Here is a 25,035-nt window from a genome sequence, read left to right as displayed (position 1 = left end):
GGCCGGGCGGCCAGCTCTAAGAAGAGTTTTGGTGGTTCCAAACTTCTTCCATTTAAGAATGACGGAGGCCACTGTGTTCTTGGGGACCTTCAATGCTGCAGAAATGTTTTGGTACCCTTCCCCAGATCTGTGCCTTGACACAATCCTGTCTCGGAGCTCTACGGACAATTCCTTCAACCTCATGGCTTGGTTTTTGCTCTGACATGCACATAATGACAAAACGAACCTGTTTTCACTTAGTCATTATTGGGTATTGTGTGTAGATTGATGAGGATTTTATTTATTTAATCAATTTCATAATAAGGCTGTAACGTAACAAAATGTGGACAAAGTCAAGGGGTCTGAATACTTTCCGAATGCACTGTATATGAGGGCCCTGCAATATGACTTCCGAATACATCTTTTGAAGGCTTAGAATGAGCTTCAAAATGTGCATCGTCAAATTCATGAAAACCGACATTTTAAGATACGTAATTGTATGCGTGTTTTCTGATTAATTTACTCCCCAAATGCCCGTTTTTGTCACCCAAGGGGAAGCATGAAGCCGGAAAGTTAAAACCGTTTCATTTTAACTAGGCCTACACACTTTAACTACAACTCTCACCAGCTGTATAATGTCTTTCTTTTGACAGCTTGCCAGTCTAAAACAGCTGTTTCTTTTTTATTTTCAAAAAGTACTGGCTGGCAAGCGTTCAGTAAAAGAAAACAGCGAAATCTAATGTAAAACACATAAAAAGGCCTGTATCTGGCGGTTTCTTACAGTCCTGTGAGTCTTCAGCTCGAGCGACTCGAGTGTGACGTGTAATCCAGTACGCGAACAAAGCTGCGGGAGGTGTAGCTAGTTGAAATGAGAGTTTTCTAACTTATAATTTATATCTTAATTGTCTACGTTTTTATATAATTTAATTATATTGTCTTTGAGCCCATTTAAACAGTATGGGACTGTATACGGAAGTAAAGCAGGAAAAAGGTGGTAACTTTCCCATCGTATTCTGTTTGCCAACTCTGTTCAACTCTCCTCTTGGAAAACTAGCCTATCCTCCTGCAGGATTTCACCCGAAAGCTATTCTAACACGCTTGCGTCTACTGATCAGCTGCTCCTCTGTAAACTGATTAGCTGAATCAGGTGTGTAAGTGTAGGACTGGAGCAAAGCCTGCATATACCAAGCTCTCCTGGAGGAGATTTGGCCAATCCTGCTGGACATCAAATAAGCCATTTGACATCTATCAAAACCCTGCATTTCAGTTGTCATTGTTGAACTTTTTGAGAATACGGACTAATGGTCACGCTTCTCTCCTCAGCTCAACAGTTTGTGTTTCTGAAGAACTGGAAAAGGCCCTATCACATCAGGATTGGGGGCCAAGGCGGCGCAGTATTACTACGGTAAGTTTAACGTTTCCAAAACCTGAGTCATATTTTGTTTAATTTAGTTAACTAGGATATTTGCTTGCTACCAAAGATGGGCTAGGTTTAGTCTTATCTTGGAACCCAGAACCAAATCTCTGGTGCGCTGGCTACTTACTCGATTTGACTCTGGGGGCTGAGGTGTTCAAACCTGTACTGAACGGAAGCGGACAGTTGTCCCCCTTCTGAAAGCATCCGCCAAAGGCCGTCCTCAGCCCATCTCCTTAAGTAAAGTCCACCTGTGTTTACAATCCTTTCCTGTTAAAATCCAACAGCCACCTCTGTGAAATCCCGATTTGTCTAACATAATCATTGAATGACGCTAATCCGCTGTCTGTCACGACAGACTAGGTTTAGCCGAGTCAAAAATGCCTAATCATTGTTATGTAAATTACGGTTAAAATGGTATAACTTAAAAGAAGAACATCATGTGAATTCACGAGCTGGGTTGTAGTTGGTTGTAGTTTGGTTACATCACTCGCTGACCTTTTTCATTGGCCGCCTGAAAAAAAACAAAAGACACTGGTTGTGGTGCATAACACACAAGCCTGACTAAATCCTGAGAATACACTAAGCCTAAGGGGTCTCCGGAGTAGAGTGACCCTATCCACGTGTGTGTGTGTGTGTGTGTGTGTGTTCAAAGGTGTATGAGCTTACACTAAACAGAGAATTGGTCTTTTCATTCACAGTTGAATTGAAGAAGGCGCCCTTGGATATGGTGAGTTAATGACCCGTTCCCCCAGCTATACAAGTTCAAGTACAGTAGCTACTGTAACCAAAAGCTTTACCTGTGTGTTTAGACCACGCACACACACCCAAATGTGTCCAGCGGGGTATACTACAAAGGAGGATCAATGAGTTAGCCAGCTAACTTTGATAAACAACAAGAAATAACTATTGATTTTCTTGTTCGTTAAGAAGGCAAAACGTGTGTTTTGGTTGTTGAGTCAATCAGGTCCTACCCATTTCAAGCTTTTAATAAAAATAAAAAGTTATTTCAGAATATTTAGGCAAGTTAGCTAGTATACCCTCTAGTGTAAAGGACACTCCCCAAAATATTTTTGTTTTAAGATGTTCTTGTTTGTATCACACAAACACTAACATTTTGAGACATTGAGAACATTTTGGAATGTTTAACCAACCACCACACTTCTTTTTTAAATGTATGATTAGCTTACCCTAAACCTGAGGAGAAGTAGACACACTATGGTGACAAAAGACAATCCATTCGTAACATTGCTTCATGGCTACTGTATCGACGTAACTGTATCAAAACCAACTAATGCAATACATATACAATAATATGGCTAATACATGCTGTATATGAATTTAGAATAACTATAGGTACTTTTTAGTTGTTTGACTTTGTAAACAAACCATTCATAGCTTCAAATGATGTAAAACTGTGATTCTCAATCAGGGGGTCTAAGACCTCTCTGGGGGACCTCAGGGAGCTTTCAGGGGTCCCTGAAAAGTAAGGATATAACGAACAAACTGATATTAACAGCTGCAAGGCCAAAATATCTCACATTTATGAAACAAAAACCGTTTGACAGGGATTTTAAAACATTAAATAATTTCATATTTTGAGTGTCCACAATGAATATTGAGCAAACATTTTACTCTAGAGGGCCCAGTGGTATCAACATATTTGTCTTATGTGTATGTCTCAATAAACCATTAAGTTATAAGGAGCATTAGAGGTGCGGATATGACTTATTTTATATAGGCCATACATTTTTCCCCAATACAGCGCCTGACCATTCTTAACTAGTTATTGTAGTTCACAAATATCTCAAACTTTGTGAAACATCCCTTTTTTTTTTTTTTTTGTCAAGCACTCAACAAAGAGTGTATTCAGTAGACACACACCATGCTGTGTTTGAGAGTGGTGTGTTCTTAGGATAGGGCAAGACTGTAACCTATTTTATCTCCACGTGGGTTCATAGGTCAGCCCAGACTCATGTTTATAAACAGTGTATTGTTGGAAGCAGCCGTGGAGTAGGCTTGTAATCACTTTGCCATTTGCAACCGAAAAGCTGCACCGCTGTCACACACTTATCAGCCTTAACTTGATTTCACACATCACTTGGGCAAGCAAGGCACTCTGTGGTAAGTAGCCTACTCTGCTTTCCTTGGATTGTTTGAATGGGAAAGGTTAGTATCACATTGTGTCACATTGATTTAACTGGACATCATTTTCTGCAGTTCATTTCCACTTTAATTGTCACATTGTTATATAGTGTGCAACAGGCTGCATTTGGCAATACGTTATTTCAATGTCTTGAAATAATTTTCTGTATATTGCTGGTGTTGCACAAGTGTATGAAGTCACTCAGATAAACTTTTTATATTTGTAAGAATCACACATTAGATGCATATTATCAAAGTAGCCCTTTGGTACCACTAAGCTAATGCATACTAGTATTTGCACCTCCTTATCCTAAGTCTGGGATAAGGAAGTTAGTCATTGATTAGCTCTGGTATTGGCAGCATTATCGACTGCTTGGGGAGAAGACTAGGGATCTGTACCAGGTTATCAGAATTGGCAGAGATACGCATGTTGATCTGACATATCACTACTACCACAAAGATTATCTGTAGGCCTAATCAGTATTATTAAAATAAAGTAGCCTGACGTAATGTAGCATGGGTACCAGACAGTCTTTCTTTGTGTATTATGTTTATAAATAATTGTATAATGATGCAGTACTCTACCCAGATCATAGCAAAAAGAACATGTCTTCATAATCTCAGTTACTGATATATATAAAAAAAAAAAAAAATGTATTGATGCACTGGTCCGTCAATCTAAGTAACATAATAAACAAATCCCCATCAAAATCTGTCAGTTTAAGAAAATATATCAATTTTTTTACAACCTGGAATTAAAATTGATTTTTGGGGGGTTTGTATCATTTGATTTACACAACATGCCTACCATTTTGAAGATGCAAAATATTTTTTCTTGTGAAACAAACAAGAAATAAGACAAAAAAAACAGAACTTGAGCGTGCATAACTATTCACCCCCCCCCCCCCCCCCCCAAAGTCAATACTTTGTAGAGCCACCTTTTGCAGCAATTACAGCTGCAAGTCTCTTGGTATGTCTCTATAAGCTTGGCACATCTAGTCACTGGGATTTTTGCCCATTCTTCAAGGCAAAACTGCTCCAGCTCCTTCAAATTGGATGGGTTCCGCTGGTGTACAGCAATCTTTAAGTCATACCACAGAATCTCAATTGGATTGAAGTCTGGGCTTTGACTAGGCCATTCCAAGACATTTAAATGTTTTCCCTTAAACCACTCGTGTGTTGCTTTAGCAGTATGCTTAGGGTCATTGTCCTGCTGGAAGGTGAACCTCGTCCCAGTCTCACATCTCTGGAAGACTGCAACTGGTTTCCCTCAAGAATTTCCCAGTATTTAGTGCCATCCATCATTCCTTCAATTCTGACCAGTTTCCCAGTCCCTGCCGATGAAAAACATGGATGGTGTTCTCGGGGTGATGAGAGGTGTTGGGTTTGCGCCAGACATAGCGTTTTCTTTGATGGCCAAAAAGCTAAATTTTTGTCTCATCTGACCAGAGTACCTTCTTCCATATGTTTGGGGAGTCTCCCACATGCCTTTTGGCGAACACCAAACGTGTTTGCTTATTTTTTTCTTTAAGCAATGGCTTTTTTCTGGCCACTTCCGTAAAGCCCAGCTGTACGGCTTAAAGTGGTCCTATGGACATATACTCCAATCTCCGCTGTGGAGCTTTGCACTCCTTCAGGGTTATCTTTGTTGCCTTGATTAATGCCCTCCTTGCCTGGTCCGTGAGTTTTGGTGGGCGGCCCTCTCTTGGCAGGTTTGTGGTGCCATATTCTTTCCATTTTTTAATAATGGGTTTAATGGTGCTCCGTGAGATGTTCAAAGTTTCGGATATTTTTTTATAACCCAACCCTGATCTGTACTTCTCCACAACTTTGTCCCTGACCTGTTTGGAGAGCTCCTTGGTCGTCATGTTGCCGCTTGCTTGGAGGTGCCCCTTGCTTAGTGGTTTTGCAGACTCTGGGGCCGTTCGGAACAGCTGTGTGTGTGTATATATACTGAGATCATGTGACAGATCATGTGACACTTAGATTGCACACAGGTGGACTTTATTTAACTAATTATGTGAATTCTGAAGTTAATTGGTTGCACCAGATCTTATTTAGGGGCTTCATAGCAAAGGGGGTGAATACATATGCACGCACCAGTTTTCCGTCATTTATTTTTTGAATCAAGTTATTTTTTTCATTTCACTTCACCAATTTGGTCTATTTTGTGTATTACATGAAATCCAAATGAAAATCAATTTAAATTACAGGTTGTAATGCAACAAAATGAAAAACGCCAAGGGGGATGAATACTTTTGCAAGGCACTGTACCTAAAGGGATCCTAAAAATCAAACTCAAATAGCTAAATGATCCATGGTATGACCATCTTCAAAAGATTCCATATGTCAGCTTAGACTTCTAAGAACTACTCTTGGAGATAATAATTGCGCATTTCTACTTTTCTTATGTCAATAACCGTACTGGTAGCATGTAAAGTTTATATTAGAAGTTCTATTATGTCAATAATATAAATATTAGTCACATGCAACATTTTGCCCTCTTTGCAAAGCTAAACCTAGTCTTGTCTCGGCTCAATCTTTAAATATACTCTGAATCTACAGAACATGGAATGATAAGTCTGTCTCTAGCCTTCTTTATGTCAGTCTCTGTCCTTAAAGGTGCAATCTGGGATCTAGCAATCTGTTCAATGGTCAATTGATTCTTGAAGAATATAATTTATAGATGCCTCATGAGATTAGCAAAACTGTCTAATTCTACCATAACCCAAATTGTAAGGTTGTATTACTCCAGGGTTTACAAACGACAAGAACGTAAACAATGTATGGTTACACAATACAGTGAGGGGAAAAAAGTATTTGATCCCCTGCTGATTTTGTACATTTGCCCACTGACAAAGACATGATCAGTCTATAATGTTAATGGTAGGTGTATTTGAACAGTGAGAGACAGAATAGCAACAACAAAATCCAGAAAAACGCATGTCAAAAATGTTATAAATTGATTTGCATTTTAATGAGGGAAATAAGTATTTGACCCCCTCTGCAAAACATGACTTAGTACTTGGTGGCAAAACCCTTGTTGGCAATCACAGAGGTCAGACGTTTCTTGTACTTGGCCTCCAGGTTTGCACACATCTCAGGAGGGATTTTGTCCCACTCCTCTTTGCAGATCTTCTCCAAGTCATTAAGGTTTCGAGGCTGACGTTTGACAACTCAAACCTTCAGCTGCCTCCACAGATTTTCTATGGGATTAAGGTCTGGAGACTGGCTAGGCCACTCCAGGACCTCAATGTGCTTCTTCTTGAGCCACTCCTTTGTTGCCTTGGCCATGTGTTTTGGGTCATTGTCATGCTGGAATACCCATCCACGACCCATTTTCAATGCCCTGGCTGAGGGAAGGAGGTTCTCACCCAAGATTTGACGGAACATGGCCCCATCCATCGTCCCTTTGATGCGGTGAAGTTGTCCTGTCCCCTTGTTTCCACCTCCATGTTTGACGGTGGGGATGGTGTTCTTGGGGTCATAGGCAGCATTCCTCCTCCTCCAAACATGGCGAGTTGAGTTGATGCCAAAGAGCTCGGTTTTGGTCTCATCTGACCACAACACTTTCACCCAGTTCTCCTCTGAATCATTCAGATGTTCATTGGCAAACTTCAGACGGCCCTGTATATGTGCTTTCTTGAGCAGGGGGACCTAGCGGGAGCTGTAGGATTTCAGTTCTTCACTGCGTAGTGTGTTACCAATTGTTTTCTTGGTGACTATGGTCCCAGCTGCCTTGAGATCATTGACAAGACACCTTGGAGCCAGAAATCTTTCTGATTGAGAGGGGGTCAAATACTTATTTCCCTCATTAAAATGCAAATCAATTTATAACATTTTCGACATGCGTTTTTCTGGATTTTTTAAAATGTATTCTGTCTCTCACTGTTCAAATAAACCTACCATTTAAAAGTAGACTGATCATGTCTTTGTCAGTGGGCAAACGTACAAAATCAGCAGGGGATCAAATACTTTTTTCCCTCACTGTATGTTGTATATCAGATGAATGCTGTATAAATGACGTAGGACACAGCCCACTCCCAATGTTTTGAAAATGTAATAAAAATAAGTGATTTGGTAGTGTTGGATATGCTTTCAATCTGTGTCTTCAATTCGGTTGCTGGTCTACGGGCTTCAATGCCCTCTGTAGTTTGGCTTATTCAACTTTTGTCTGACGTCTGGGGTCTCTCCCCAGCACTAAGGTCTGTGTCTCTAGCACCAAAGCAAGGGTACCCTTGCTAACGATCCCCATTGCCTAACCCTGGTCTATGCAGTTAGTTATTCCTATTCAACTCCTCCAGTACGCCCCCCCACCCCCCTATCCCTCTTACCCCCAGGCCTCTCTGGAGATCTTATGAAGATCATTTGACTGGAATGCTATGTCTGGCTCTGGCTGAAAAACATGAAGAAAAAAATATTTCTCACACTTTCTCCAGCTAGCTCTGTGGTGAGCTTATTGTGCTCAGGCTGCAATAAGATGAAAGCCCATTTGTCCTGTCTTTATTTTAAATCAGATTGGTTATTATGAGATCAATTGGGTAGCTACTTCATCAAGTACTAGGCTCATAACAAAGTTTCTTACAGGAGTGTGTGTGTGTGTGTTCTCTTTACCCCTTTTCAGGGGTGTCATAACGGGGAGACGATGCGGGTCCACGCTCACACCAAGTTCTGCTTCCTATGTGTGCTCACCTTCCTGTTCCACCAGTGCAGCCACTGCCACGGTGACAGTCAGCACCATCACCACGGCCATCACCAAGGCGACCATAGCGGTGCTGGCGAACATGATGGTCACGAGCACGCCCACAGCGACCTGCAGATCTCCCAGGCTACTTACGTGGGTGGAGGAGGGTCTGGCAGGGAAGTAGATGCGCAGAACAAGGAGAGTCCCGGCGAGGTGCTAGAGCTGGAGCAGCGCTTCTACATCCAGCAACTGTTCCGGCGCTACGGCCAGCGCGGCCAGCTGGACTTCCATGGCTTCCAGAGCCTGCTGCTCAGCCTGGGTCTAGGGGAGGTGAAGGTGGTTGGCCTGGAGCACGAGGAGCTGGGCCATGATCACGTTGCCCACCTGGACCTGCTGGAGGTCCAGGAGGGGCTCCACTCACACTCGCCCACCCACGAAGAGCTAGGGCATGACCATGGGCACAGACACCAGCATCCACGGGGGAGGCCCCACGCACACTACCACCCACACACAGAGCCAGGGCCAACTCACTCCACCTGCAACCAACTGGTGACCGGTGCCAGTCCCACTGTAGATGATGGTCCGCTGGATGATCATGACCACAAACATGACCACGGCCCGTTAAAAGAAAATGACCACACTCATGATCATGATCACAATCATGACCACGAACAAGACAAAGAGCACAAACACAATGAGAGCCAACAACTCAACCATGAAGTCCACAGCAACAAGACTCAGCCTCATCACGACCATGATCATGAACACTACCATGATCATGACCATGACCTCAAACCCCACACACATCCCCATCACTCACAAAACAGCACAGAAAACACAGACAGTCATCCAGCACATCAAGAGCAGCCACCCACAGCCCCGGCACAGCCCACACAGGCACTCCAGGAGCAGCAACCAGGGGCCGAGGCTTCAGAGGCCCCCATTGCCAAGCCCTCTGCCCCACCTACCCTACCTCCAGAATCCAAGCCGAAGAGGCCAAGGAAACCCAAAGGCCACCGGGCCCGAAACCAAGACCATCATGTCCATAGTGAGGAACATGACCACGACCACGTGCATGGTCACAGTCTTAGTCCTGTGCCTAGGGGGAAGAGGGCGGCAGGTGAGCCCCACGTGAGCCCCACGTTACCGGTGCCAGCCATGCCCAGGCATCAAGAGGACGTGGCTCACCGGCATGAGGAGGTGGGGCTTATTTATTTGATGTATGCTGAATACACAAAATGTATATATATAGTAAATGGATTTGCTTTAACTGAGTAGTAAAGGATTTATAATGTAATGACATGGTAGATGGTACTGTTTGTGATAAACCTTTTCTCCTCTCTCCACCATCTCTCCCTCCCTCCTTCCTCCAGTGTCTGAATCTGACCAGGCTCCTCAACTACTATGGCCTGAGTCCAGACTCACGCATCTCGCCCAGCCAGTTCACCTACCTGTGCCCGGCACTGCTCTACCAGATTGACAGCCGCGTCTGCATCCGCCACTATCACCAGGTGGACGTGGGGCAGGCCGCCCTGGAGCCAGCCAACTCCGGTAAGGCCCTGTGACTTCACTCGGCGACAGTAATGCATTTATGTAGCCCTCATCATAAGGATCTTACCTCGTCTACTAACAATGTGACCATTGTGACTTTTATGTCAACAATGAGACAATTGAGGTACTAATTCCCAAAAGCATACACAATGTTATTAGATTGTTCTGTGGACGTTAGGCTTTGAAACTATGTTTTGAATGGTGCCACTCACACATGGGTGGCAGTATTAGGCCCTTTTTGCGCAATAGATGTATCATTCACACACTTCTGTACACACTTCGCTTCGGTTACACACAAACACAATGAACACAGCAAACTACAGTATTTGTTCAGGAAATACAACCCCGCTTGTTAAGTAGCACACAGTGAGCTTGAAGGCTCTTCTGTGTCGAGTGAGAACACATACTCAGAAACATGCCAATAGCCTTGTGACAGTGTCATGATTTGGCATGTGCCATAAACTTGGGCATAAAAGTTATTTGCCATCAGCATTGCCCAGGGCTCTGCTGAACCTTGCCAAAACATAAGGGCTGCTCAAAGGTTGATCTTATGTTGTTGCCCTTTTATTGGTGTGGTGAATTGATACTACTTGGGGCTGGATAGGCCTAGGTGTTTTTCTGTTTTGACATGCATATGATGCAATGACACTCTCAGTACTGCAATTCAGCTTTTAGCTGCCAAGTACTACTACTACTAAAGTGTTCTTACCCATGACACTACATCAAAATGGCAAAGGATTTGGACAACAGCATTTAGCAAAATTGCCAAGCAGGGAATACTTCCTGTCGAAACTTGCATTTGAAACAATGTGAAGAATTATCTTCCAACTCGCTTAATCATATCACATGGTCTCCATTGGTTATATCACAGTAGCTCCATTGTTTTCAAATTTTATGTTTTTATTTTTTATTCAAACATTTCAGAGCGTAAGCCGAACATTATTGAAATCAGCAAGGCCAATTCAGTTGTACGTCTCAAGGCCCCTCAATGCTCATTAAACGGCAGGGTTCCAAACTGTTTTGTGAGGGATTGGAGAAGGCTATCAAACCACCGCACTGTGAAGTGCCATGGGTGTAAATAAAATAGCCTTCCTCTAGGGATGTAACGATTCACCGATAGGCATCGGTCGCTGATTCAAATATTTAAAATACTAGTGGTTCGGTCTTCAGATCCAAATGTAGCATGCATTGGTCAGAAATAGATTCAAACGTTATGAATTGGCGGTTCACTTTTTTTGTTGTTGCTCGTATTACATGCTTTATACGTTCTGAAAATACCTCTATTATTTTGTGACAACTTAGCATGTCACAACTAAGCATGTAACTGTGTTGACAGTCATTGATCTACAAGTCATTTTGCATGCCGAAAAACTCCAGGCAATATCAGTAGTCAAACTGCACACTGTGCCCAGCTTTGAGCGCTGACCAACGAGAGGTAGATGGCCTGTTCTTGCACATCAGTGAAGCACCTTCATCATTCAAATGCAAAAATGGCTTGTGTGATATTAGGCTTTATTAGTTGAGTGACAACCTATGTAAGTTGCTAGTTTATAATTGTTATCTATGCACTGTTGAAAATCGTGTTTTACCGGAATGAAAGTAAGCTACCGGAGATAACGCTAATCTGGCTATACAGTGCCTTCAGAAAGTATTCATACCCCTTGACTTATTCCACATTTGGTTGTTAAAGCCTGAATCTTTTTTTTTTTTTTTTACACACAATACCCAATAATGACAAAGTGAAAATATGTTTTTAGACATTTTTGCAAATGTATTGAAAATTAAATGCAGAAATACATCATTTGCATAAGTATTCACACCCCTGAGTCAATACTTTGTAGAAGCACCTTTGGCAGCGAATAGAGCTGTGAGTCTTTCTGGGTAAGTCTCTAAGAGTTTTCCACACCTGGATTGTGCAACATTTGCCTATTCTTTAAAATAAATCTTCAAGCTCTGTCAAATTGGTTGTTGATCATTGCTAGACAACCATTTTCAGGTCTTGCCATAGATTATCAAGTAGATTTAAGTCAAAACTAACTCTGCCACTCAGGAACATTTACTGTCTTTTTGGTAAGCAACTCCAGTGTAGATTTGGCCTTGTTTTAGGTTATTGTCCTGCTGAAAGGTGAATTCATCCCCCAATGTCTGGTGTAAATCAGACTGAACCAGGTTTTCCTCTAGGATTTTGCCTGTCCTTAGATCTTTTTTTTTTTTTTTTTTTACTCAAAAACTCCTCAGTCCTTAACGATTACAAGCATACCCATAACATGATGCAGCCACCACTATTCTTGAAAATATGGAGTGTGGTACTCCGTAATGTGTTATTGGATTTTCCTCAAACATAATTTTTTTCCTGGATACAAAGTGTTAATTGCTGGTCCACATTTTTTGCAACTTTAGTGCCTTGTTGCAAACAGGATGCATGTTTTGGAATATTTGAATTCTGTAAAGATCAAATCTTTAATCGATGAGAAAGTTAGCAGAATGTCGGCCAAAATCCATCTTGTTCTATCTTCTCCAACTGCCGGCCACTGGGCTTCTTCTCATCACCATATTTGGTAGTGAGTGGAAACGCCAACCGGATGCTTTATGCATCCAGTGAAATATCTGGCTCATTGTACTATCTATGCCTGTATCTTTGTAGTGACTGGGTGTATTGATACACCATCCAAATTGTAAAAACTTCACCATGCTCAAAAGGATATTCAATGTCTGCTTTTTTTTATTATTTTTTTTTACCCATCTATCAATAGGTGCCCTTTCTTTGCGAGGCATGGGAAAACATCCCTGGTCTTTGTGGTTGAATCTGTGGTTGAAATTCACTGCCAAACCTTACAGATAATTGTGTGTGTGGCGTACAGAGATGAGGGAGTCATGAAAACATCATGTTAAACACTATTGCACACAGAGTGATTACATGCAATTTATTATGTGACTTATTAAGCACATTTTACTCCTGAACTTATTTAGGCTTGCCATAACGAAGGGGTTGAAAACGTATTGACTCAAGACATTTCAGCTTTTCATTTTTTATTAATTTGTAAACATTTTGAAAAACATAGTTCCACTTTGACATTATGGGGTATTTAATTCAGGCTGTAACACAACTAAATGTGGAAAAAGTCAAGGGTTGTAAATACTTTCTGAAGGTACTGTAAATCTTTCATTATCACACAAACTCCAGAGTCCTGATGCAACAATTGTGCTGTGGGGCTGAAGACAACAATAAAAATGGTTTCAAAGAAGGTGATTTAAGATGGAACTGAAAAAGGCAAGAGGGCACGGATGACTCCTCATTAGTGAAGCACTGGAGTCTCTCCCACTGGGGAGACCCCCCTCTCGTTTACCCCTGCGGACTTCCACTGGGGTGCTCAGAAAATGTTCTGTTAAGTTTTCTCATTCTTTTTTTTTTCTCTTACTTCCACTGAGGACAGTCTTTCTTTCTGAGCCGCGGCTTGAAGGAGAAGCATAATTGGAGTGAGGACACGGACCAGTTGTTCTCTTCTCTCTCCCTCCTTCCCCATATTTCCACCCGGCTCTTCCTGATGGGAGTAATGAGAGGGGGGAGTATGAGTTATGTGAGTGTGAAGGACCTGCCAGTGATGTACTGTCTGTCTGATTTACAGTTGCCTCAGGATTATAGGGCGTTTTGCCTGATGCGACAAATAAGATATTGCTCAATGGTAGCAACTGCCTCTGTGGCAAGATGATACATTTCAAAACAACTGACATGTTGCAAGAGAACGAAGTATTGTCATGTACTATAAGGGTCAGTTACTTGGCACTAAACCCAACACTCATTGAAATACTAAGGTGGGCACGAATGTCATTTAAAGAATTATGTTTATTCACAAATAAATCAGCTGGCATACAGAATAAAACCAAAATTCCAACAAATCAAATAATGTATAGACTCAGGCTGCATCCCAATACTCATATCATACTATCTAGTATGCCTGTACATTTCATATGTCCCATTACATAGTGGGCTATATTTTCGGATTGCACTAAGGAGGCACAAGTGTCAAACGCGCGTTAGTTTGCAATTTCGTCATGTAAAAACTGGCGCACTGGCAGCCCTAAAGCCAGGTTCGGCAATTTACCTGTCTAATATCCGCTCGCTTGTGCTGACGTGGGAGGGGTGGCAATATTTGAGGTGTGTCCTGAAAAACAAGCGCAAAAGTGACCATTTCATGCAGCGCTAATGGTTTTTAATCGTCCCACAAAAAAAATGCAACAAAGCGCCTATTCAAAGCCCTAACTTTGTCACTCAAACATATTCCAGTGTCTGCCTGCAAGCTGAAAATCTTAGCCAGTGTGTGTGTTTTTAGGCTAACTGCCCCTCCCCCCTCTGAAGCATAGGCTACTGTACTGACGTACAAGCGTGATTCAGAAGATAGGGAGAGACATGTTTAATTAGCTAGAGAGAAATTGATAAACTTTTTCAATGCTAGTTAAGGATACTATAGGCTTAGTTATCCTGTTTCACGTTGGATTTATTAACTACAAAAAGTTAAGACATGCCGCTCTGTACACACAAAATTTGTCGCATCTTGTGCCATAGTCTAGACTTGTCTGTCCATCACGCATGTAAACAACTAGATTGTCTGCACTGATTGGTGAAGTAACTGAATGAATTACATGTAAAAAAAAAAAAAAAAAAATTATAATAATATGATTTCACAGGTTAAAAAAGGAACAATTATAAACCAGTACTTTTTTTGGTTTGAACTGGTTCAGAACTTTATTTTTCTGGTCAAAAAAGTGGAACAGAACCATAAAGAATATTGGTTCTGTTCAGAATGAAACGATTGGAAAATAATTTGGTTTCCAACCTCTGGTTTTAATACCCCCAAAAAGCAGGTTTTAATAGTAACACAGTTGATAATGGCATGGATTTTGAGAGCCGAAGCGCATGCTATCCAGCCATGACGCACAGTGCCCATGGAAGAGAGATGTGTCTTGTGCCAGTGAATGTTGTATTTAGAAACAAACTATTGTTTCACCCCATTTAGGCCTACATGTGCACACAGTGCCATGGAATGAGAGATGTGATTAATGATAAAATGCTTCTGACCCCATCCTATTTAGAAATATAGTTGTTGTTTTAAAAAACAGATTGCTTGTTTTCCGTTTCATATAAAGCCCTCCATAGGCTACCCTTAGCCTAGGCCTAGGCTACTGAGGCTGGTTTAACCTGACCTTGGGTAAGGGTAGTCTATCCATGAAAGGTGTTTAAATGGTATGAATTGAAAATACAGTGCATTCTGAAAATATTCAGACCCCTTGACTTTTTCCACATTTTGTTACGTTACAGCCTTATTCTAAAATGGATTAATAAAAAAAGATTCCTCATCAATCTACACACAATAGCCCTAATGACAAAGCAGAGTGCTCAGGACCTCAGACTGGGGCTGCAAATTTATTAAAATAAAAAAAAGAAATATCACATACATACATACATACATACATACATACATACATACATACAGTGGGGGAAAAAAGTATTTAGTCAGCCACCAATTGTGCAAGTTCTCCCACTTAAAAAGATGAGAGAGGCCTGTAATTTTCATCATAGGTACACGTCAACTATGACAGACAAATTGAGAAGAAAAAAATCCAGAAAATCACATTGTAGGATTTTTAATGAATTTATTTGCAAATTATGGTGGAAAATAAATATTTGGTCACCTACAAACAAGCAAGATTTCTGGCTCTCACAGACCTGTAACTTCTTCTTTAAGAGGCTCCTCTGTCCTCCACTCGTTACCTGTATTAATGGCACCTGTTTGAACTTGTTATCAGTATAAAAGACACCTGTCCACAACCTCAAACAGTCACACTCCAAACTCCACTATGGCCAAGACCAAAGAGCTGTCAAAGGACACCAGAAACAAAATTGTAGACCTGTCCAAGGCTGGGAAGACTGAATCTGCAATAGGTAAGCAGCTTGGTTTGAAGAAATCAACTGTGGGAGCAATTATTAGGAAATGGAAGACATACAAGACCACTGATAATCTCCCTCGATCTGGGGCTCCACGCAAGATCTCACCCCGTGGGGTCAAAATTATCACAAGAACGGTGAGCAAAAATCCCAGAACCACACGGGGGGACCTAGTGAATGACCTGCAGAGAGCTGGGACCAAAGTAACAAAGCCTACCATCAGTAACACATTACGCCGCCAGGGACTCAAATCCTGCAGTGCCAGACGTGTCCCCCTGCTTAAGCCAGTACATGTCCAGGCCCGTCTGAAGTTTGCTAGAATGCATTTGGATGATCCAGAAGAGGATTGGGAGAATGTCATATGGTCAGATGAAACCAAAATATAACTTTTTGGTAAAAACTCAACTCGTCGTGTTTGGAGGACAAAGAATGCTGAGTTGCATCCAAAGAACACCATACCTACTGTGAAGCATGGGGGTGGAAACATCATGCTTTGGGGCTGTTTTTCTGCAAAGGGACCAGGACGACTGATCCGTGTAAAGGAAAGAATGAATGGGGCCATGTATTGTGAGATTTTGAGTGAAAACCTCCTTCCATCAGCAAGGGCATTGAAGATGAAACGTGGCTGGGTCTTTCAGCATGACAATGATCCCAAACACACCGCCCGGGCAACGAAGGAGTGGCTTCGTAAGAAGCATTTCAAGGTCCTGGAGTGGCCTAGCCAGTCTCCAGATCTCAACCCCATAGAAAATCTTTGGAGGGAGTTGAAAGTCCGTGTTGCCCAGCGACAGCCCCAAAACATCACTGCTCTAGAGGAGATCTGCATGGAGGAATGGGCCAAAATACCAGCAACAGTGTGTGAAAACCTTGTGAAGACTTACAGAAAACGTTTGACCTGTGTCATTGCCAACAAAGGGTATATAACAAAGTATTGAGAAACTTTTGTTATTGACCAAATACTTATTTTCCACCATAATTTGCAAATAAAATCATTAAAAATCCTACAATGTGATTTTCTGGATTTTTTTTTCTCATTCTGTCTGTCATAGTTGACGTGTACCTATGATGAAAATTACAGGCCTCTCTCATCTTTTTAAGTGGGAGAACTTGCACAATTGGTGGCTGACTAAATACTTTTTTTCCCCACTGTACATACATACAGTGAGGGGAAAAAAGTATTTGATCCCCTGCTGATTTTGTACGTTTGCCCCCTGACAAAGAAATTATCAGTCTATATTTTTAATGGTAGGTTTATTTGAACAGTGAGAGACAGAATAACAACAACAAAATCCAGATAAACGCATGTCAAAAATGTTATAAATTGATTTGCATTTAAATGAGGGAAATTAGTATTTGACCCCCTCTCAATCAGAAAGATTTCTGGCTCCCAGCTGTCTTTTATACAGGTAACGAGCTGAGATTAGGAGCACACTCTTAAAGGGAGTGCTCCTAATCTCAGCTTGTTACCTGTATAAAAGACACCTGTCCACAGAAGCAATCATATTCCAAACTCTCCACCATGGCAAGACCAAAGAGCTCTCCAAGGACGTCAGGGACAAGATTGTAGACCAACACAAGGCTGGAATGGGCTACAAGACCATCGCCAAGCAGCTTGGTGAGAAGGTGACAACAGTTGGTGCGATTATTCACAAATGGAAGAAACATAAAATAACTGTCAATCTCCCTCGGCCTGGGGCTCCATGCAAGATCTCACCTCGTGGAGTTGCAATGATCATGAGAACGGTGAGGAATCAGCCCAGGAATACACGGGGAGGATCTTGTCAATGATCTCAAGGCAACTGGGACCATAGTCACCAAGAAAACAATTGGTAACACACTACGCCGTGAAGGACTGAAATCCTGCAGCGCCCGCAAGGTCCCCCTGCTGAAGAAAGCACATATACAGGGCCGTCTGAAGTTTGCCAATGAACATCTGAATGATTCAGAGGAGAACTGGGTGAAAGTGTTGTGGTCAGATGAGACCAAAATCGAGCTCTTTGGCATCAACTCAACTCGCCGTGTTTGGAGGAGGAGGAATGCTGCCTATGACCCCAAGAACACCATCCTCACCATCAAACATGGAGGTGGAAACATTATTATTTTTCTGCTAAGGGGACAGGTCAACTTCACCGCATCAAAGGGACGATGGACAGGGCCATGTACCGTCAAATCTTGGGTGAGAACCTCCTTCCCTCAGCCAGGGCATTGAAAATGGGTCGTGGATGGGTATTCCAGCATGACAATGACCCAAAACACACGGCCAAGGCAACAAAGGAGTGGTTCAAGAGGAAGCACATTAAGGTCCTGGAGTGGCCTAGCCAGTCTCCAGACCTTAATCCCATACAAAATCGGTGGAGGGAGCTAAAGGTTCGAGTTGCCAAACGTCAGCCTCAACCTTGATGACTTGGAGAAGATCTGCAAAGAGGAGTGGAACAAAATCCCTCCTGAGATGTGTGCAAACCTTGTGGCCAATTACAAGAAACGTCTGACCTCTGTGATTGCCAACAAGGGTTTTGCCACCAAGTACTAAGTCATGTTTTGCAGAGGGGTCAAATACTTATTTCCCTCATTAAAATGCAAATACATTTATAACATTTCTGACATGCGTTTTTCTGGATTTTTTGGTTGTTATTCTGTCTCTCACTGTTCAAATAAACCTACCATTAAAATTATAGACTTATCATGTCTTTGTCAGTGGGCAAACATACCAAATCAGCAGGGGATCAAATACTTTTTTCCCTCACTGTAGGTATTCAGTCCCTTTATTCAGTACTTTGTTGAAGCACCTTTGGCAGCGATTACAGCCTCAAGTCTTCTTGGGTATGACTCTACAAGCTTGGCACGCCTGTATTTGGGGAGTTTCTCCCCTTCTCTGCAGACCCTCTCATGCTCTGTCAGGCTGGATGGGGAGTGTCGCTGCACAGCTATTTTCAGGTCTCTCCAGAGATGTTAGATCGGGTTCAAGTCCGAGCTCTAGCTGGGCCACTCAAGAACATTCATAGACTTGGCCCGAAGCCAGTCTTGCGTTGTCTTGGCTGTGTGGTTAGGGTCATTGTCCTGTTGGAAGGTGAACCTTCGCCCCAGTCTGAGGTCCTGAGCACTCTGGAGCAGGTTTTCATCAAGGATCTCTCTGTACTTAGCTCTGTTCATCTTTCTCTCGATCCTGACTAGTCTCCCAGTCCATGCCGCTGAAAAACATCCCACAGCATGATGCTGCCACCACGCTTCACCGTAGAGATGGTGCCAGGTTTCCTCCAGACGTGACACTTGACATTCAGGCCAAAGAGTTCAATCTTGGTTTCATCCGACCAGAGAATCTTGTTTCTCATGGTCTGAGAGTCCTTTAGGTGCCTTTTGGCAAACTCCAAGCGGGTTGTCATGTTCCTTTTACTGAGGAGTGGCTTCCATCTGGCCACTCTACCATAAAGGCCTGATTGGTGGAGTGCTGCAGAGATTTGTGTCCTTCTGGAAGGTTCTCCCATCTCCACAGAGGAACTCTGGAGCTCTGTCAGAGTGACCATCGGGTTCTTGGTCACCTCCCTGACCAATGCCCTTCTCCCCCGATTGCTCAGTTTGGTCGGCGGCCAGCTCTAGGAAGAGTCTTGATGGTTCCAAACTTCTTCCATTTAAGAACTGTGTTCTTGGGGACCATCAATGCTGCAGAATTTTTCCTCGACAAAATCCTGTCTTGGAGCTCTACAAACAACTCCTTCGACCTCATGGCTTGGTTTTTGCTCTGACATGGGACCTTTTTATAGACCGGTGTGTGCCTTTCCAAATCATGTTAAATCAATTGAATTTACCACAGGTGTACTCCAATCAACTTGTAGAAACATATCAAGGATAATCAATGGAAACAGGATGCGCCTGAGCTCAATTTCGAGTCTCATAGCAAAGGGTCTGAATAATAAGGTATTTCTGTTTTTTATTTGTAATAAATTAGCAACAATTTTCCCAACCTGTTTTCTCTTTGTCATTATGGGGTATTGCGTGTAGATTGATGAAAAAGATTTATTTAATCAATTTTAGAATAAGGCTGTAACATAACAAAATGTGGAAAAAGTCAAGGGGTCTGATTACTTTCCAAATGCACTGTATACCAGTACGTTCGTAACAACCGATTTTAAAGCATTATTAAACTTCTATTCGATCAAATAGGCCTCACGTAGCAAATTAGTAATTACATTTTATGTTGACCCAATTCAACACTCCCCACCTTCAGATTTTGGGGTGGAGTCAGCTCTCTTGCTTCACCTCTTCCTCTCTGACACTATTCAATTCCATAAGTCCAAGAAACTGGTGTGAATGTGGAATATGAAGCAGCGACACAACATACTGATGCAGAATGTTCTGAAAATAATGGTGGGTAAAAAATCACTAAAAAGAGAGAAGCTTGGTTTCACCAACAGATTTAAATCAAACGTATACATTATTGACACAGTCACCAAAACCAAGTTAACTGCCTTAACATTAGCAAAATTAGCTTGCTTAGCCATATAGATACAATCTCATTGGTTGAAGAGTTGTTACAAATTCAAAAGCAATTGAATACATCATGTCATCTTCACCAACTGGGAGCTACGAGATTTCAAGGACTATCTGAGCGCGACATAATTTACCCGGCTCAAAGGTTAGCCACCTTTGTGGCATATGCATATTCGCCTCATGGGCATCAACACCTGAAGGGAGTGTCACAAAGCAGGATAGAGGAGTTTGCGACCAACTTTGGTAAACATTTTCATTTAACTCAGGATAACCTGAGGGGTGTGGCCCAAAGCTACAGCATATTATATAATGTTTGCTGCAACAAGGGTGTGTGGCCAATGTTGTTCCATTTCTAAGCCCCCTCCTCTCCCTGCAGAGGGGAGGGTAGAGTTCGTTTTTTTTAATGCCCTTTGGAATGTCAATGATGCTAAACTCCCACCATTAAAAGCTTCCTTGAGGGCAATTAAAAGGGATTAAGCCAGAGAGAGGACACTAACCTTGACTCGCACAAACAAGCTGTTTTCACACAAATCCCAATGTAACATCCCGATCCATTTAGACAGAGCCATGTCAATCATTAATTTGGTCCCCGTCCTATGAATCCACACTTTCATAAATGTTAAGGGCCCAATCCAGCCGTTTTTATATCTATATCAAATAATTTATTGGCAACAATTACAGTGCATTACATTTTAAAAAATCCACATCATCCTACACAGTATACCCCATAATGACAAAGCGAAAACAGATTTTTCTTTTTTTGCACAATAAAAACAGAAACCTTATTCACATACATTTTCAGACCCTTTGCTATGAGACTCGAAATTGAGCTCAGGTACATCCTGTTTCCAGTGATCATCCTTGATGTTTCTACATCTTGATTGGAGTCCACCTGTGGTAAATTCAATTGATTGGGCATGATTTGGAAAGGCACACACCTGTCTATATAAGGTCCCACAGTTGACCGTGCATGTCAGAGCAAAAACCAAGCCATGAGGTCGAAGGAATTGTCTGTAGAGCTCCGAGACAGGATTGTGTCGAGGTACAGATCTAGGGAAGGGTACCAAAACATTTCTGCAGCATTGAAGGTCCCCAAGAACAGTGGCCTCCATTCTTAAATGGAAGAAGTTTGGAACCACCAAGATTCTTCCAAGAGCTGGCCGCCCGGCCAAACTGAGCAATCGGGGAGATGGGCCTTGGTCAGGGAGGTGACCAAGAACCCGATGGTCACTCTGACAGAGCTCCAGAGTTCCTCTGTGGAGATGGGAGAACCTTCCAGAAGGACAACCATCTCTGCAGCACTCCACCAATCAGGCCTTTATGGAAGGGTGGCCAGACGGAAGCCACTCCTCAGTAAAAGGCACATGACAGCTCGCTTGGAGTTTGCCAAATGGCAGCTAAAGGACTCTCAGACCATGAGAAACAAGATTCTCTGGGCTGATGAAACCAAGATTGAACTCCTTGGCCTGAATGCCAAGTGTCACGTCTGGAGGAAACCTGGCACCATCCCTACGGTGAGGCATGGTGGTGGCAGCATCATGATGCGGGTACGATTTTCAGCGGCAGGGACTGGGAGACTAGTCAGGATTGAGGGAAAGATGAACGGAGCAAAGTACAGCGAGATCCTTGACGAGAACCTGCTCCAGAGCGCTCAGGACCTGAGACTGGGGTGAAGGTTCACCTTCCAACAGGACAATGACCCTAAGCACACAGCCAAGACAACGCAGGAGTGGCTTCGGGACAAGTCTATGAATGTCCTTGAGTGGCTCAGCCAGAGCCCAGACTTGAACCCGATCGAACCTCTGTGGAGAGACCTGAAAATAGCTGTGCAGCGACACTCCCCATCTAACCTGACAGCGCTTGAGAGGATCTTCAGAGAAGAAGGGGACAAACTCTCCAAATACAGGTGTGCCAAGCTTATAGCGTCATACCCAAGAAGACTCAAGGCTGTAATCGCTGCCAAACATGCTTCAACAAAGTACTGATTAAAGGGACTGAATACTTATGAAAAATGTGTTATTTCATTACATGTTTTATGAATTATCAAAATTTAAATCTAAAAACCTGTTTTTGCTTTGTCATTATGGGGTATTGTGTATAGATAGATTTGAGAAATAAATAAATATGTAATCTATATTTTAGAATAAGTCTAACGTAGGGGTCTGAATACTTTCCAAATGCACTGTAAGTACCTTACTGTAATAGATTTCCATTTAAAATGGGCAAAAATTGCTTTTTAGCATTTTGCTAGGACTTTCTGGGAGTGGGCTGAGTGTGGAGGGGAAACTGAAAACTAGCTGTTAGTAGCAGAGATTTTCTCTTTTGTTATTGGTCTATTAAGAAATTTACTGCATGGTGATGTCACCAGGCAAACCTTCTGATTAGGTCCTGTGTAGATTTCATTTTCAACCAGCAACTATGAGGAAATAACACTGATCAACTTTTTTCATACTTTTACTGTGTTTGTTTCATCAGCTGTACAATATGATATAAAACACAGGAAAAACTTAATTTTGACTGCACTGGGCCTTTAAGTTGAATTTCCCCAATAGGAAGGCTCGTGTACCTTTTTTTCCCCAATCAAAAATCTTCTCTCCCTGTTTGGAGATCATGAACATGACAATGTCTGGCTGAAAACTACTAGCCTTGTTTCCTCAATACCTCACCCCACTCTCAAAGCTCATTGGAGGAGGTCTGAGGGATTTGACAGCTAATACAAGTGTTTTTGTTTTTTGCCCCAAAGCCGAGCTTAACTTAACGGGCGTGCTCCCAAAACTAACGGCTAATAGCTGTGTAATTAGCACTTCTTTGGGCACTGCCTCTTTTATTAGCATTCCCCCCTGTGAGAAACGCCTGCCTCCTGTTTCCAAAAGGACTTGCAGCGTTTGGGGAGATCTTTTAATGATTTTTAATCCTCCAGTTGGGCAAAGCGACAGCAACAGCTTGATTCACTCCCTCTACAGCTATTCAGGCAACTGCAGAATGATCAGGGATCATTTTTTCATTAATCACCTGAGACTAGGCAGATGAAAAAATGCATGACGAGGTGTTTTGGCATTATTTCCCTCTGGTGTTTTATTCATTAGTTATTTGGATAAATTTGGACTATCGTTGTTTGATCAATTTGATTTTAGCGTTAAGCCTGCTCACTCCTACTATTTATTTGCTATTTAATATTTGTAGATTTGCTGATGCTACGTTGGAATACACCAATGATACGACCAGGGGTGCACATGTCCATGAACCCTTGGTTTAACCTATCCAGTCAAGATAGACCATTGACCACTCCGAGAGAGGAAAAAAGTATTTAGTATTTAAAGTATTCAAACCTTTCCAAAGGCTGCACTTATTTGATCCCGTGAGAGAGTGAGAGTTTGTGATCCCCTGATACATTTATACATTTTAGTCATTTAGCAGACGCTCTTCTCCAGAGCGACTTACAGTTAGTGAGTGCATAAATTTTTCATACTGGCCCCCCATGGGAATCGAACCCACAACCCTGGCGATGCAAGTGCCATGCTCTACCAACTGAGCTACAGGAGGCCTACTGATCTCTATGAAGCGCAAGGAGTCACATGCCGCATGCAGGCCCACTAAAGGCAACGTGATTACCCTGCCCTATAAAAATAACTGGAAAACAACAGTATAAATTTGCTTTTGCGGCTTCAAGGAAAGGGTTTCTCCCACTCCTTTCCTTGCAGTTGGAGTGTAGTTATTGTCAACAGAATTGCGTGGTTATTTAGGGTTACAAGCATGTATAATAACCTGAACAGACCAAGAAAGGCACAGTTATTAGTCAGGCCACCTCCAAAACGGACTACGCGATCTTCACAACATAATCTTTGAACACCAATTCATATTGACGTGGCAAGAAAGGACTCTCGAAATCCCCCATTGAAATTAATTGTCTGGAAGATGAGCGTCATGATGAGCCTGCAATGGCAGTCTTCGACGCCTGCCAGATCTGAATGCCGGCGGCAGAAGCTAGTATCGGTTTAGCGAATGCGGCACCCGTTTGTGACATTGAATTTCACACAACATTAAACATCCATCCTCTCTTGCTAAAGTGTTCTTTTAGTTTCTCACAGTTTTCTAGATTCCAGGCCCCAACGATGACTGTCAAACTGATCCTGTCATCACCATATACTTTTATGACCTTTTGATACATTACGTTTCTGTTTTAATTCTGGGCCTCTGTTTTGAATAAATGTTCAAGAAGGTGCAAAGACAAAATGAACTCAGAATGACATCTACCAACGTGGCTCTGTATATAGCTATTGCTTCCAACAGCGATGGAAGAGGTTGTTGCAAAATCGCACTCAAGTGAAGTAAGCCTATTAATGCCAACAGCTTGTGGACTGCGGATTTGTCTCTGCAGGGGGACAGGTTTCTGACTATGGTGTCACTCCCCCTTCACAATATTTTTGGCAGTCAGTGCATAATGCTCCTTCCCTTACGAGTTGTGGTATGACTCTCTTTCTGTCTGTCTCTATCTCTCTCCATCTTTGTCTCTCTCCCGCTCTCCCCTCTCTTACCCCCACCCCCTTTCTGTCTCTGTGTATGCAGTGTGGGTCTGGATGTGGGGCTTTGTCTCCATCACCATTATCAGCCTGCTGTCCCTACTGGGTGTGATACTGGTGCCCATCCTCAACCAGGGCTGCTTCAAGTTCCTGCTCACCTTCCTGGTGGCCCTGGCTGTAGGCACGCTCAGCGGCGACGCCCTGCTCCACCTTCTGCCACATGTGAGTACTGCTCTGCGCCTTCCGGTGCCAACTCATTTTCTCAGATAGCCACCATGGCACCCAATCTACACACATCCACCAACAAGTTCAG

At 42.5% G+C, this 25,035-nt stretch overlaps 1 protein-coding gene across 1 annotated transcript in view; it reads left to right on the top strand.

The window, feature by feature from the left end:
- Positions 1 to 25,035, top strand: part of slc39a10 (solute carrier family 39 member 10) — a 60,846-nt gene that overhangs the window by 15,893 nt on the left and 19,918 nt on the right. The window contains exons 2-6 of the mRNA XM_084162235.1: positions 1,303 to 1,384; positions 2,095 to 2,123; positions 8,163 to 9,422; positions 9,596 to 9,773; positions 24,769 to 24,944. Of these exons, the coding sequence (XP_084018361.1) occupies positions 2,121 to 2,123; positions 8,163 to 9,422; positions 9,596 to 9,773; positions 24,769 to 24,944 (1,617 nt within the window). The 5' untranslated portion in view covers positions 1,303 to 1,384; positions 2,095 to 2,120. The remainder of the gene's footprint in view (positions 1 to 1,302; positions 1,385 to 2,094; positions 2,124 to 8,162; positions 9,423 to 9,595; positions 9,774 to 24,768; positions 24,945 to 25,035) is intronic.

Source organism: Coregonus lavaretus, assembly GCF_964263955.1.
Source record: "Coregonus lavaretus genome assembly, chromosome: 5".
In the NCBI taxonomy this organism is placed as follows: domain Eukaryota; kingdom Metazoa; phylum Chordata; class Actinopteri; order Salmoniformes; family Salmonidae; genus Coregonus; species Coregonus lavaretus.
The sequence above is the reverse complement of the archived record's forward strand: the minus strand, read 5'-3'. Positions and strand labels throughout refer to the sequence as shown.